Source organism: Carlito syrichta, unplaced genomic scaffold (assembly GCF_000164805.1).
Source record: "Carlito syrichta isolate Samal-C Ts95f unplaced genomic scaffold, Tarsius_syrichta-2.0.1 Scaffold304669, whole genome shotgun sequence".
Lineage (NCBI taxonomy): Eukaryota > Metazoa > Chordata > Mammalia > Primates > Tarsiidae > Carlito > Carlito syrichta.
In genome coordinates, this window is record NW_007248765.1 from 96,784 (window position 1) to 111,487 (window position 14,704).

At 37.1% G+C, this 14,704-nt stretch overlaps 1 protein-coding gene across 1 annotated transcript in view; it reads left to right on the top strand.

Moving 5' to 3' along the window:
- Positions 1 to 528: 528 nt before the first annotated feature.
- The window catches only part of LOC103262935 (potassium channel subfamily U member 1-like), a 39,682-nt gene continuing 25,506 nt past the window's right edge, over positions 529 to 14,704 (top strand). Inside the window, exons 1-4 of the mRNA XM_021713679.1 lie at positions 529 to 608; positions 2,854 to 2,950; positions 12,100 to 12,324; positions 13,994 to 14,180. Coding sequence (XP_021569354.1) covers positions 529 to 608; positions 2,854 to 2,950; positions 12,100 to 12,324; positions 13,994 to 14,180 — 589 coding nt within the window. The remainder of the gene's footprint in view (positions 609 to 2,853; positions 2,951 to 12,099; positions 12,325 to 13,993; positions 14,181 to 14,704) is intronic.

The following is a 14,704-nucleotide window of genomic DNA, read 5'->3' on the forward strand; positions in this document are numbered from 1 at the left end:
GGCTTCTATCTTGGTCAGGATGTGACAGGTCTTTTTTTGACCTGGATGGTGCCCCTTTTCCTTCAATCACCTTTAAGTTCTAAGACTGCTATGCTGCATACTCTCTTAGAAGATGTATTAGTCTCTTTCGGGAGGTATATTTCTCCAAGGATCATGTCATTTACAAAGCATATGGCAGATGGAAGCTTTAGCTGAGAGAAGGTGATCTACGTTGCATTAGGTTTTGCTTTGGCAAGTACACCAGATGGAAGCCATTATGATGAAGTGGATCTCCTCTAGCATTCTTAAAATGTGGTTGTCCAACTGGTGTTTCCTTTAAGGCATATCTGTTTTTCAGAACATCAGAATGAAGAAAGATATTGCTGTGATAGCCTGTATACATAGATCACGCCTTTATCATTATAGAAATGTATAATGATTGATTTGCTATCCTGAGTCAAGTTAAAATGTGCTTGGGAGAAAATCATCTTCCATTTGCCAAAAGGGCATTTAATTACCTGAACAAGGACTCTTCATTCGTCATAGGGGATGGGAAGGGTGGGGAAGGAGAGGGAGTGGGAAAAACCTGAAGAAAAGGACCTGAAGGAAAGTAGTACTAGTCGCTGCAGGTTTGGTGCTGAGGGCAAGAAAGTGCCACCTACGTGAAGGTAAGATAGCTACTCAGATTGTTTTCAAAGAGTCCCTGAAAGGTAGTCACCACCAACTTGGTTACATTACATAAACATATTCTGAAAAATCTAAACCGACAGTGTCTGGGAAGTTGCTGATGGAGAGAAAGAGGGTTCCATACATAAATAACATAGCCACTTCTCCAAATCCTGATAAAAATCAAAACTAGACTATCTATTAGGTGTGTTCCCTGGTGAGTCCCTTTAACAGGATTGGCATAAGGCCATCACCACGGCCCAGTCTGGTACCATTAAGGGAGTCTGTGTGGCTCTTGGAATTTGATATTGGGGCTCACGACTTATGGTTATTTAAATTGTCAAAAGCCATGTTAATTTGAATGAACAAGGTAGCCCATTTTGGTCAAGCTGACTTTGAGAATTGTTACATATTCTGGCTAGGTAATGATTAGAATTCACTAAATCCACAAAATTTATAGGTACATCTTAAGTGCAGAAGGAGATAAAAAAACGCATCAAGGCCTTGGCCAATTTTGATAGGAATTGTTCTTCCCGCCTTTCCAAACTCATCCCCCATCCCTCCTATCCTGACCTCTCTGCCTATGTCCTCTCTCTATCCCATTACTTTAAGTCTGACACTTCAATCTAAGTTTGAGTAAGTTCTTTTGTCTGAAAAATTATGACTTAGGATAGCAATTGAGAAGCTAACTTGGTTAGCTTGTCGTTATGTTGAAGTCTGAGCCTTTGGGCCAGGTATTAAATAATAAGCTATGTTAGTTTACAGGGAAAACCCCTAATCCTTCAGGATGGAGAGAAATAGGTTGTATTTCTTCTAGGATGTAGAGTAAAGTCATACAGGAGAATGCTCTCATTAAGCTACTAATCGCCAGACCTGAATCTGTAGTGTTACATAGCAGAATACATCCAAAAAGGTATTTTGGGGGATAATAACAGAAATTTTTAAATAACAAAATACGCACATAAGTTTGTAGGTAAATAGTAAACATCATATTAGTTTGTGAAACACCGGGTCATACAATTTTTAAAGGATTTTTTAAAATGGAGAAATCATTTTTTATGCTATTTTCAGAACCTTTCGTATGTTAAAGTGCAGCAGGGATCCCAAAAAGGGTTACTTTTCTCAAACTTTATTTGACTACAGAAAACCTTTTTACAGGACTTCTGCAGTTACTAATATACCATGGAGCACGGTTTTTTTGTTTGTTGGTTGTTTTGTTTTGTTTTGTTTTGTTTTTTTGGAAAAGGTATTGGTTTTAGAATAGAATGAACATGCTGTGGTAACAACTATGAAATATATTTGTGGCTCTGCACAACGAAGGTTAGTTTCTTGTCCACATTATATATCCAGCACAAGTCAAGCAGGCAGAGACACTCTGCTCCACACATCCACTCATGTACTCAGGTTGGTCATCTCTGTAGCAGGTTAGGAGAGAGCCTGGAGAATCACAATGGGGATTCTCCCTGCCTGAGCTGCCATTTCTCAAATTTCATTGAACAGAGCTAGTCATGTGGCTCCACTTACCTGTAACCTACACTCAGGAAAGAAATGAGAACTGAATGTTGGAAGCACTAGTAACCTTAACCTCAGCACTATATTCAAATGCCAGCTTTACACTTTGTTAGCACTTTGACTTTTATCCATAAAATAAAAGAGGGTAATCTTTAAGGTCTCTGGCAGAGATAGAAATGCTCACAAAATATTTCAGTTCTTCCCAGGTTCCCCAGCCACTTAAAGTCAGCAGGCAGAGCCATGTGACTAGTTCTGGCCAATGAGATGTGAGCAGAAATAAAGCATGTCACTTTGTGCCAAGGCACTTAGAGAACTGGGCTTGATTTTCCAGTTTCTTACTCTTCCCTTACCTTGTAACTGAGAAGGAGGCATGTCCCAGGTGTTGAGGCCACAAGATGATGGTAGAACCTTTTTCCCTTCAAGGTTCTGAGTAGCCATGTGGAGAAAAAGCACCTTTTTGCATGAGTCAAATACATAGTGTAGCTGAGAAATAACCTGTGTTGTGTTAGGTCCTTGGGGTTTTAAGGTTGTTTCTGTAGCCTAAGCCTGGATTATTCTGGAGTCTCACATCCTGATGTCATTCTCCTCATTTTATTCTTCACTTTGGGCTCAAGACACTAATGAGTTTTACATCTTGACTTTGTTACAGCAGACCCTCAAATGTTCTTAGACTAATTCTTCATTCTCCCTGTTTAGGACTGTTCTATATGAGCCAGGGCAAAATTTTGACCAGCTTGATAGCAGTGGCATGTTTCACTGGTGCAAAGCAACCCCTTTGGAAAAGGTGATTCTGGTAGGTGATCTTGTACTGAATCTTAAATAAGTTTAAATATCCCTTAGAGTGAATGGCATTCTTCTGTTATTCATAAGCACCTGTCATCTATCCTTGTAAACTGTATTTGGAAAAAACTTCACATAACTCAGCAGCTGTATGAATGATATACAAGGTAATACATGTGACATTTGAAAAAAGACTATGTGGGTAATATGCTGAGATTTGAAACATTTATATGTCTTCAACTATTTTCTCCATCCTTTAACAGTTTTGGTGACTCGATTATTCAGAATAATGTTCTTCTGAATCCTTGCTGTTTGCTAGTAAATCTAGTCAATTTAAGTGTACCAGAGAAACCTACTGTCTACAAGGATTCTGCAGTATTTTATTTCATTTTATCTTATTGAGTTGTGGGGTATAAGTGTGGATTTATTACATAAATAGGTTGCATGCAGGTGAAGTTTGGGCTTTCAGCTGGCCCTATCTCCCTCTAATAGTGGACCCAGTACCCAGTGCATTGCCATATGCCTCCTTCTCTTCCATAGCAGTGTTTAGAGTCTGCTGATCCCAGTTTTGTGCTAATGTGTCCACTAATAAGGGCCTGCTTATAAATGAGAACATGTGGTATTCAGTTCTTTATTTCTGTGATAACTCACTTAGCACGATGGTCTCCAGCTGCATCCAAGTTGCGGTGAAGGCCATGATTGGTTTTTTTTTTTCATGGCTGCATAATATTTCATTGTATATATGTACCACATTTTCTTTATCCAGTTCACTTTCAGTGGGCACCTGGATGGGTTCCACATTTTTGCTGTTGTGAATAGTGCTATAAAAACATGTGTATGCAGGTATCCTTTTTTGGTAGGGCAATTTATGATCCTCTGGGTATATTTCCAGATGGATTGTTGGATCATATGGAAAGTCAATTTTTAGTTTTTTGAGAAAACACCACACTGCTTTCCACAAAGACTGAATTGGCTTACATTCCCATCAACAGTGTAGAAGCATTCTTTTTTCTCTGCAGCTGCACCAGCACTTGTTGTTTTTTGACTTATGAATGATAGTCATCCTTACCAGTGTTAGGTGGTATCTCATTGTAGTTTCAATGTGCATTTCTCTGATGATTACTGAAACTAAGCATTTTTTTCATGTATTTATTGGTTGGTTGTGTGTCTTCCTTTGAGAAGTGTCTGTTCATGTCCTTTGCCCACTTTTTAGTAGGGTTGTTTGCCTTTATCCTTTCAATTCATTTGAGTTCCTTGTAGATCCTGGATGTTAGACCTTTGTCAGATGCATAGCCTGCAAGTATTTTTTCCTGATTCCATAGGTTGTCTCTTTATTCCCCAGATAGTTTCTTTTGCTGTGCAAAAACTTTTCAGTTTGATAAGGTCCTACTTCTCTTGCTTAGCTTTGATTGCATTTGTTTTTGACAGTTGGCCATGAATTCATTGCCTAGTCTGATGTTCAGGAGGGTATTTTCTATGTTTTCTTCTAAAATTCTTATAGTTTGAGGTTTCACATTAAGTTATTGATCCATTTTAGCTAATTTTTGTACACAGTGACAGGTAGTTGTCCAGTTTCATTCTTCTGCAGGTGGCTAGCCAGTTTTCCCAGCACTATTTGCTAAGTATGATTTCCTTTCCCCAGTGATTGTTATTGATAGCTTTGTTGAAGATGAATTGGTTTAGGAACTATGTTCTTTTTTCTGGAGTCTCTGTACTGTGCCATTGGTTTATGCACCTATTTTTGTAACAATACCATGCTGTCTTGTTACTGTAGCCTTGTAATAAAGTTTAAAGTCTGAAAGTGTGTTGCCTCCAGCTTTATACCTTTGGCTGACAATTATTTAATTATTCGGACTCTTTTTTGGTTTTCTAAATATGAATTTCTGTATTGTCTTTTCTAGGTTTATGAAAAATTATTTTGACAATTTGATAGGGTTTGCATTGACTCTGTAGATTATCTTGGATAGGATGGACATTTTGATAATATTGATTCTTCTAATATATGAACATGGGATTTTTTATATTTGTTTGTATCATTTTGACTTATTGGAGCAGTATTTTGTAGTTTTCATTGTCCGGGTCTTTTACATATTTGGTTAGATGGATGCCAAGGTTGTTTTTTTTTTGGTGGCTATTGTGAATGGAATTGTGTGTGTGTGTGTGTGTGTGTGTGTGTGTGTGTGTGTGTGTGTGTGTGTGAATTTGGTTCTCAGCCTGCTTATTGTCATTTATCAGTGCAAGGAGGTTTTTGACAGTCTCTCTAGAGTTTTCTAGGTATAGAATCATATCATCTGCAAAGAGGAATAACTTAGCTTACTCTTTTCCTATTTGGATACCCCTCATTTCCTTCTCCTGCCTGGTTACTCTGACTAGGACTTATGGTACAATGTTGAATAGGAGGGATGAGAATGGGCATCCTTGCATTTTTCCATTTCTAAAGGGGAATGCTTCCAGCTTCTGCCCATTAAGCATGATGTTGGCTGCAGGTTTGTCATAGATGGCTCTTATTGTTTTGAGGAATGTTCCTTCTATGCCTAGGTGTTTAGGGGTTTTTACCAAGAATAGATACTGGATTTTGTTAATGCTTTTTGTGTGTCTAATGAGATAATCATGTAGTTCTTGGTTTAAAACCTGTTGATATGCTAAATTACATTTATAGACTAGTGAATATTCAACCAGGAATGAAGTTCACTTGGTCATAATGAATGATCCTTGAAATGTGTTGTTGTATACAATTTGCTAGGATCTTTTTGAGAATTTTTGCATCTGTGTTCACTATAGATATTGGCCTGTAATTCTCTCCTTGTTGGATCTTAAGCAGTCCCTCAGGATGCTATTAGGTTCATAGTGTGAGCAAGGAAGAATTTCTTTTATCTCGATTGCCTGGAATACTTTCAATAGGATTGATATCAGCTCTTCCTGGTATGTCTTGTAAAATTCAATTGAAAAACAATCTGAACTCTCGACTTTTTTTTGGTGGGGAGGTTTCTTATAACTGAGTCAATTTCATAGATTGTTATTGGTCTGCTTAGATTCAATTTATTCCTGTTTCAGCCATAGGAGCTTGTGTGATGCCAGGAATTCCTTCATTTCTTCTAGATTTTCCAGTTTTTTGCATATAGATTTTCATTGTAATCTGATAATGTTTTGAATTTCTTCAAGGTAAGTTGTGATATCTCTTTTTTTGATTTCTAATTGTGTTTATTTTCAACTTTCTGTATCTTGTTGTTAGTCAGTCTGGCCAGAGAGGTCTGTCAATCTTATTTATCCTTTCAAAGAACCAAGTTTTTGTCTTACTGATCCTTTCTATGATATTTTTGTCTTATATTTCCTGTAATTGTGACTTTATCTTGCAATCTGGATTTTTTTTAACTGAATTTAGAATTTAATTGTTCTTGCCTTTCCATCTCCCTTAGGTGTGATGTTAAGCTATTTACTTGCGATTCCACTATCTTCTTAATATGTGTATAATGTTATAAACTTCCTTCTCAACATTGTTTTCATGATGTCCCAGAGGTTTTGATATATTGTGTCTTTGTTTTCATTTGTTTTCAGGAATCTTTTTATGTCTTTCTTGATTTCCTTGTTGACCCAAAAGACATTCAGTAACATGTCATTTAGTGTCCATGTGTTTGTGTATTTTGAGAGGTTCTTGTTAGTGATGACATTTATTTTGTTTTCACTGTGGTCTCAGAGATGCTTGGTATTATTTCAACCTTTTAAAAAAACTTTACATTTTATTTATGCCTGAGAATATGATCAGTTTTGGAATATGTTCCATGTGCTGTTGAGTAGAATATATACTCTGTGGTTGTTGAGTGGAGTGTGCTGTAGATGTCTATTAGGTCCAATTGGTTGAGTGTTGAGTTAAGGTTCAAATCCTTGTTGGATTTTTGCCTTGATGATCTGTTTAGGGTTGTTAGCAGAGTTTTAAAGTCTGTGACTATAATTGTATGGTGTCCTTTGTTGTGAGATGGGTTTCCTCAAGGCAGCAGAATATTGGATCATGTTTCTTTAACCAGTTTGCTACTCTATGCCTTTGTAGTTGTGCATTCAGTCCATCACATTCATGATTATTGAAATGTAAGGATTTATAATTATAGATATATTGTTATAATGTTTTTAAGAAGTTCTCCTTCTTCTTCTTCTTCTTCTTCTTCTTCTTCTTCTTCTTCTTCTTCTTCTTCGTCTTCTTCTTAGTATTATTCTCCTCCTCCTCCTCCTCCTCTTCCTTCTCCTCCTCCTCTTCCTCCTTCTCCTTCTCCTCCTTAGCTTTTCCCTTCTTCTTCTTTGATTTTGCAGGTGGTCTGTATGCTTTATTAACTTTGTGCTTGCCTGTGCTTTTGCTATGAGTATAAGTATCCTTTCATTTCTGTGTTCAGATATTTCTTAAGCATCTCTTGGAATACTGGTCTAGAGGTGATGTATTTTCTTAGGGTTTGATGTCTGGGAGGGATTTTAATTCTCCATCACTAATGAAGTTTATCTTAGTGAGATAGGAAATTCTTGGCTATACCATTTTATCTTTACAAAGGATAAAGATGTAACTTCAGTGCCTTCTGGCTTGTAGGGATTCTGTTGAGAAGTATGCTGCAATTCTGATAGTTCTTCCCCAGTAGATGGTCAGTCCTTTCTCTCTAGCTGTGTTTAGAGTTTGTTATTTCATGTTCACCTTATGGAGATGGATTATTATGTGTCTGTGAATAGTCTTCTTATGTAATACCTTGCAGGGGTTCTCTGACTCTCTTGCATTTGGATGATTGCCTCGCTAGTGAGATAGGGGAAATCTCTTGGATGACATCTTGGAAGGTTTACTTCAGGATGTTCTCAGTTTTCCCTTCTGTTTCGGTGATGTCAATCAATAATAGACCTAGTCTCTTTACATAATCCCACACCTCTAGTATGCTTTGCTCCTTCCTTTTGAGGCCTTTCTCCTTTTTTTGTCAGGTTGAGTTCAGTATTTTGATCTTCAAACTCAGATTCTTTGTCTGGTTGATTTCACTTTCTAGGCCTGTCATTGTACTTTCAAATTCCAAGAAGAAATTCTTTATTTCTAGGATTTCAGTTTGGACCTCTCTTTTATTGGCCTGCTCAACTTTTGTTTCCTGCATTACTTTTGTTGCCTGAGTTATCTTTGATTTCAACTTCTCATGGCTTTTCATAGTCATTTTAGCCATCCATTTTATGAATTCTGTGTCTGTCATTAGGGACAGGTTGTTCTGGGTGGCTCATTGTTTGAGTCCTGGGAGGTGCTTTTGCGGGTGATGCCTCCTCAAGGCTTTGAGAATTACTACTGTTTTTTTGTTAGTTCTTCCTCATTCGTGAGGACCAATTCTTCTCTCTTCCTCCTCCTCGTCCTCCTCCTCATCTTCTTCTTCTTTAGTTTTATTATTTTGTAGTTAGATGTGGTCTAGCTGCCTTAGGGCCTTTTCTGCCAAAATAGTTCACACAGGAAGGGAGAGAGGACAGATACTCCAGCTCTGCCACTATTGCTAGAACTCAAAGTGCTCAGAATTCAAAGCGACTTTCTACTGCCAAGTTTTTTCCTGTGGCTACACATACTGACTGCTTTCTGACCCCCAATTGCAAGCTTTTAGGGGATTGGAAGGGAGAATGGGACCACTCACCACTGAAGTAGCGTGGCAGAGTGTGGTGCCATCCACAGCCCAGAAGTGTTCCAGCCATAAAACAGGGCTGCCAGGTGCCTTTCACAACACTTCCTCTCCTGCCAAAGACTGTGCTCAGAATTTAAAAGCAGCAGAATCCTTTTTGAGGTGGGACCTGCCCTTGGGGCAAGTGAAGATGGCAGGCAATTCTTCCTGGTAGGGGAGTTGGCTGCCAAATGCTAGCAGTGGATACCAAGTGAGTGCAGTCAGCAGGTAGACTTTCCCATCCAGGAAGCTGGCTACCAAGCAATCCCAGCAGGGAACAATTTCAGGAGTTGACTGATGGCAGCTGTTCTGAGCTAGGGTGTGTTCCCAGCTCCACTTGGGCTCTGGCAGAATACCTCTAGGCCCTAACCAGGCTTTCTCCCACGTGAGACCAAAGACCTATGCAAGTTGAGGAGAGGGAAACTGTCACAGACCATGTCAGGAGCTCTCACACCCTCTTGAATATGAGGTAAAACTGTAAATCCTGTGCCAGCATGAGAACTGGTGGGGAGGGATCCTTTCTTGTTCCCTATGTGTTCTAACAGTCCTCTATACAATATAGAGTGCATCCTCCATTTAAGTCTGTTCAAGAAGCCTGAGGTTCCCAGCAGCTGGCACTGTCTTGTTCTGCTCTGCAAAAAAGGTGCCAACTAGCTACTCCCGGGTGACCATCTTGGATTTCTCCAGAAGTTTCTTCATTTTAAAATAAATTTGCATTTTCCTAATTTATTGGTCTTGAAATTTGGATTTTCCATAATGGTTTTTCTTAAAGCTGGTTATACTTATTTTTAATACATTAGCTATGAATATGCCTTCTAATTGCTGCATACAACCTTGGTGATTCCTTGTAGATACTACAGTCCTGTCCCTATCTTTCCTCTCAAGAAGAAAAGCTAACTCAACTCACTGAATAGCCTACTACTGAGATGTGAAAAGTCTTGTGTTCTAATTCAGGCTCTCATTCTTGCTTCTGGATCCCCATCTACTCTAATTTTCTGGAGTTTCACATTGGAAACTATCAGTGGTTTATCTTATAAGCAGAAGCTGATCAATTTAACTAATAAAATGATTTCTTGCATGCTGTATGAAATCTATATAATTTTTTCACCTAGGGCTAATTGATAATTATATATATATGTTATATAACATATTATATATATATATATGTTTTTACTTTTCAAAAGTAGTTTATTTTATTTTTGTTAGCTGCACAAATTTATACACACAACAGCCTTGTGGATTAGTGCCAGTGTCCTGACAGAATATATTTCAATTTTTATAAAAGCATGATCAATTATTTGATCAGAAGCACAAAATTGTCAGAGATGGCATTTCAACTGCAAAACTGTTAGGGTTGCTGAAGTTCATCATTTTAGCAATTATATCTTATTTTAAGCTATGAAAAATAAACATCCATTTAACAGAAACCAAACATGTTTTAGATGGGAAGCAAATCTTTAGAAAGGTTGGGAAGTTGATTGCATATTGAGACATCTGAGTACAAGGAATGGAAATAGCAGATATTTTATTAGGTCATATTTATTAAGTATGCAGAAAGGCTGCCATGATAGATATTTCCTTTATGATGTTTGATATGGAATATAGTTCAGAATACTAACTGAGTCTTTTGTTGAGTTTAGAATGCCTTCCAGTTTTAGAAATTCCAAAGATTTGGAAATATGTGTCTTTAGAGAAGAAATGTCCATATTGCAAAATCCGGGGAGACTTTAAACTTGGTTTCATTTGCAGGAGGGTCAAGTGGAAGTGTTACATTTATGTTAATTTGAGCAAATAGGACATCTTCCTCTTCTCCCCAAAGCCACCATCTTTCTTAATTGGGAGTCAATTTAGTGCCATAGTTTCATGGAAAAATTTCCCTTCTAGCGTGCCCATTAATGCATTCTGTCATGTATCTTGTTTTTAATTCTTAAGTTTCTACTCAGAAGAGCAACTGTTGGACTTTAGACATGTTACATTAAATACTGTTAAAGGCTTCATTATCCAAGTTAAAACTAATCAGATGAACTAAAGACAATTATTTAAAAGATTTGGTTAAGACTCATATCACTCTAGCAAGGCTCTCCAGACAAGTAGATTTATTTTCTCCCCAGGGAAATTAATTCCTTATAGAAAATAAGTACAGTACAGTATTTCTCAGTATATGATAACTTGATTAATTGTTGAAATGTTAGACGTTACTTATTTATCCTGTTAGATTTTTGTCAAACCCTGTTTCTTAGCGTCTTGACATCTAACCCATGAAAGGACTGCCATAAGGAACAATGATATATTCATTTGAAATAGTCTGAGTCTAGTAATGTAGAACATGCTCTTACTAAAATTTAAACATTTAACCTATTCCCTAGTTTCAAAATGTCCTCCTTTTAGAATGTAGAAGGTCAATAAGTTTCAGATTTGATTAATAGATACTTTACAACTGAGTCAAGTAATTTATACTTTCAATATATTATTTAATTTTCACAAGATTAACTTTTCAGGGTTTTTTGTTTTATTTTGTTTTATCATTTGAAACATAGTGAAATTAAAGATCAGAGAGGTTAAGTAATTTTTTCAGTTATTATATATATTTAACAATAGAACCAGAATAAAAAATTATGTCTTCTGACTCCAATTCCAGTGTTCTTTCTGTTACATCCCAATGCTGTATGAGGAGACATTAGCCTAGCCTCTGAAAGAAACCAGACAATAGACTTAAAATAAGTTTCCTATAGGAATATAATTTTCAAAGTCGTATTTATTATTTTTATGAGTCTCTGTGAATGTGATGGAATCTAATCTAAATATAAGTTATGCATATGATTTTGCTTCTATAGGAGAAATGCTAACAATTGGTAATTCTGTTGAAAGCATGAGACATATTTAAGTATTTGAGGTCAAATGGAATTTTTATAATCTTTTTATTTATTTTATGACTTCACATGATGAATTTCTTTGCTGCAGGAGTCTATTGAATCAGTTTAGTGTATTAGGTTGAACCATTTGAAACTGCCAAGGTTCAACCATTTTTGATCCATTGAAAAAGTAAATTCATATGGTTCAAACCGTGAAAACCCACTTTTGTGAAAACCCACTGAATATTGCAACATGTTATGCAACTTGCTATAATTTTCAGGGTCTACTAGAAGACATAAGTTTAGCAATGAAATTTGGAATGTCTTCTGTTTACACTGACTCTTACTATAGCATGTAGAAGGCTAAAAATATGTACTAAAAATCAAGATATATTTTCTCCATTTGATCCAATGATTTTTTTCTCCCTGAGGAATGATGCGAATGTGAATTGTGATCAACCACTCCTGGCTAATAGAAAAGTTGTGGGTTTTTTTTAAAGTAAAATAAGAAGGAATTCTTATTTTAAAATAAAAAGGTAAAAGGTATAATTGTACCACTTAAGCATAAGTCCCATTTTCAATTTAAGGCAGGGAGCCCACTTTGAGGGAATATTATCTAGTTTATAAAAATGACCAGACTCTGGCATGCTTATTCTTAGAAACGAAGTGACAAGCCAAAACACAAGTTTCAAAACCACATTATAGCATGTGTATTTGGAGATGCCCAATCAGCCCTCATGGGCCTTCGGAACTTTGTGATGCCCTTGAGAGCTAGCAATTATACCCGGCAGGAGCTGAAGGACATTGTGTTCATTGGGTCTCTGGATTATCTGAAGAGAGAATGGAGATTCCTTCGGAATTTTCCCCGGATATACATTCTGTCTGTAAGTATCATATAAGGAATGGTCAATACTTATAATAATTATACTAATAGTACTAGAGTTCATAATAATAGTAATAATAATAATAATAGCTTGTAGTTATATGGTGCCTATCAGATACTAGTACCTGTTCTAAGTGTTTTATATATATATCAACTCATTTAATCCTCAAAATAACCCTATGGGGTAGATATTAATGATGTCGACTCTAAGCATGAAAAGAGTAAGTAACTTAATCCAGATTACACAGCAGGCAGATGGCAAAGTGAGAATTTAAATCCAGACATTGTGGCTCTTGAGTTTATGCTCAAATCATCATGTTTTACAATCCTTTTACAAATAAGAGTTTCTGCATTTCTGAGTCTGATTATAATTTAATGGCTAAATCTAAGCTAATACTGACCAGTTTTTGGGCACCAATATTTTATTCTTTTCTGGAGACATCTTGTATGGATCACCTAATACCATATGGTCCCTGATAGCTGATAAACAGGAAGAAAAGGCTTTACATTTTTTAGAAATAGACCCATTTTACATATATAATATTGTGGCTATAATTATATTTTTCCTTAACTTTTATATGTCTGTATCCCAATCTATGCCACTACTTCCCAAGATGAAAAGTCCATTATCTGCATTGTAAAGTGTACCAAAGCATTTGATACATGATAATGAATTAATGCTGGCAATGCATAAGGAATATTTTTTCAAACTTCAAAAATAAATTTCTCAAGAAGAAAATGGCATGGAAAAACAAAAGCTACCATAGAGTTCCCTGTACCACCCCTATTGCTTCAGTCCATGGAAAGGGAGAGGAGAAGCCGGGCTCAGTGGCTCAGCCTGTAATCCCGTGCTTTGGGAGGCCAAGGTGAGTGGATTGCCTGAGCCCACGGATTTGAGACCCACCTGGGCAACTTGGTGAGACCTCATCTCTACAATAAATCTAAAATTAGCTGGGTGTGGTTGCGCATGCCTGTAGTTCCAGCTACTTGGAAGACCGAGGCGGAAGGATCGCCGGAGTCCAGCAGGTCGAGGCTGCGGTGGCTGGGAGCGGCCACTGCACTCCAGTCTGGGTGACAGAGTGAGATTGCAACTCAAAAAAAAAAAGAAAGAAAGAGAGAGGAGAAAATAACCACAATTTCCAGATCCAGCTCATGTTAGAAGTTGCCAGTATTATACACTATGCTACCGGAAAGTGGGACCAGATCTATCCCTATATCTCCACCAAAGAAAGAAGGAACTGCCACTATGTTTGTTAATCTGAAGAGTATAAGTAGGGTCAGCAATTAACCAGCAAGATTGTGAGGACACAAATTTTGACTCTGGATCCATAATCTCTCTCTGGACTGTTTCCTCACCACTGTTATACTACTGTACTGCTCCTTTCCACTTGAATCATCTGCATGTATTTATGCTCCTTTCATCCCACTCTTCGTTATCTTATCCAAACTTGCTCAAAAAAGTGGTCTGTGAAATTTATTTCTGCTACGATGTTAATAATAAGGTTAAGTGTGTTAGATATCAGGTAACTAAGTTTTAAAATCAAATCAGTGTGGGCTGAAAAGGCTTTGACTCAAAGACCACATTGCCTACAAAGACTCAGCACCCTGAGCCATAAAATACAATTTCTCCATTTGACAAGTCCCTTCTCTCTCTGTCTTTCTTTCATTAGGGCTCTGCACTATATTCTACAGACTTACTTGTGGCCAACATAGAGCAATGTTCCATGTGTGCTGTCTTTTCCCGCCCATATCATCCCTCAAGCAGCCAGATTCTGGTGGACACAGAGACTATTATGGCCACCCTCAACATCGGAGCCCTGCGGGTTAGCTCCTCTGTCTCATCATCTTCAGTGCCAAGTGAGAACCACACCCCTGACAGGAAGAAGTTAGGAAGTATACGATAAGAAGGGAGAATTAACTCCTCTCTGATGTATTTTGATTATAAGGAAGAGGAGAGATGGGTCAGATGTCCTCTAAGATCTCTTCCAAATCTGAGAATACTGTAATAGGAATAGCCTATAGCTTCTGGTTTGGTCTTCTGGGATTCTAAGTAAAATGAAAAGCAATATTCATCTTCTAAATGCAATGCACATAATACTGTTTACCTATCTTAAGGGGAAAATAACATAATTCAGAATTTGCAAATGCCAATATTTTTGTTGCTATTAATTATCGGTGAACAGAGTAATTAGTATATTGTTATAATCCATGAGAGGTATTATTATTCATCAATTCTCACTGGTCTTATAAATGCTCAAGTTACAATTCTTAGTTTTATGATTGAGAGAACAAACTATAATTCTCTCTTAATTTTCAAGTAGACTTCAACATATAAATGAAGACTAAGATCTTTTCCAACTTCTATAGTCTAAACATGTCAT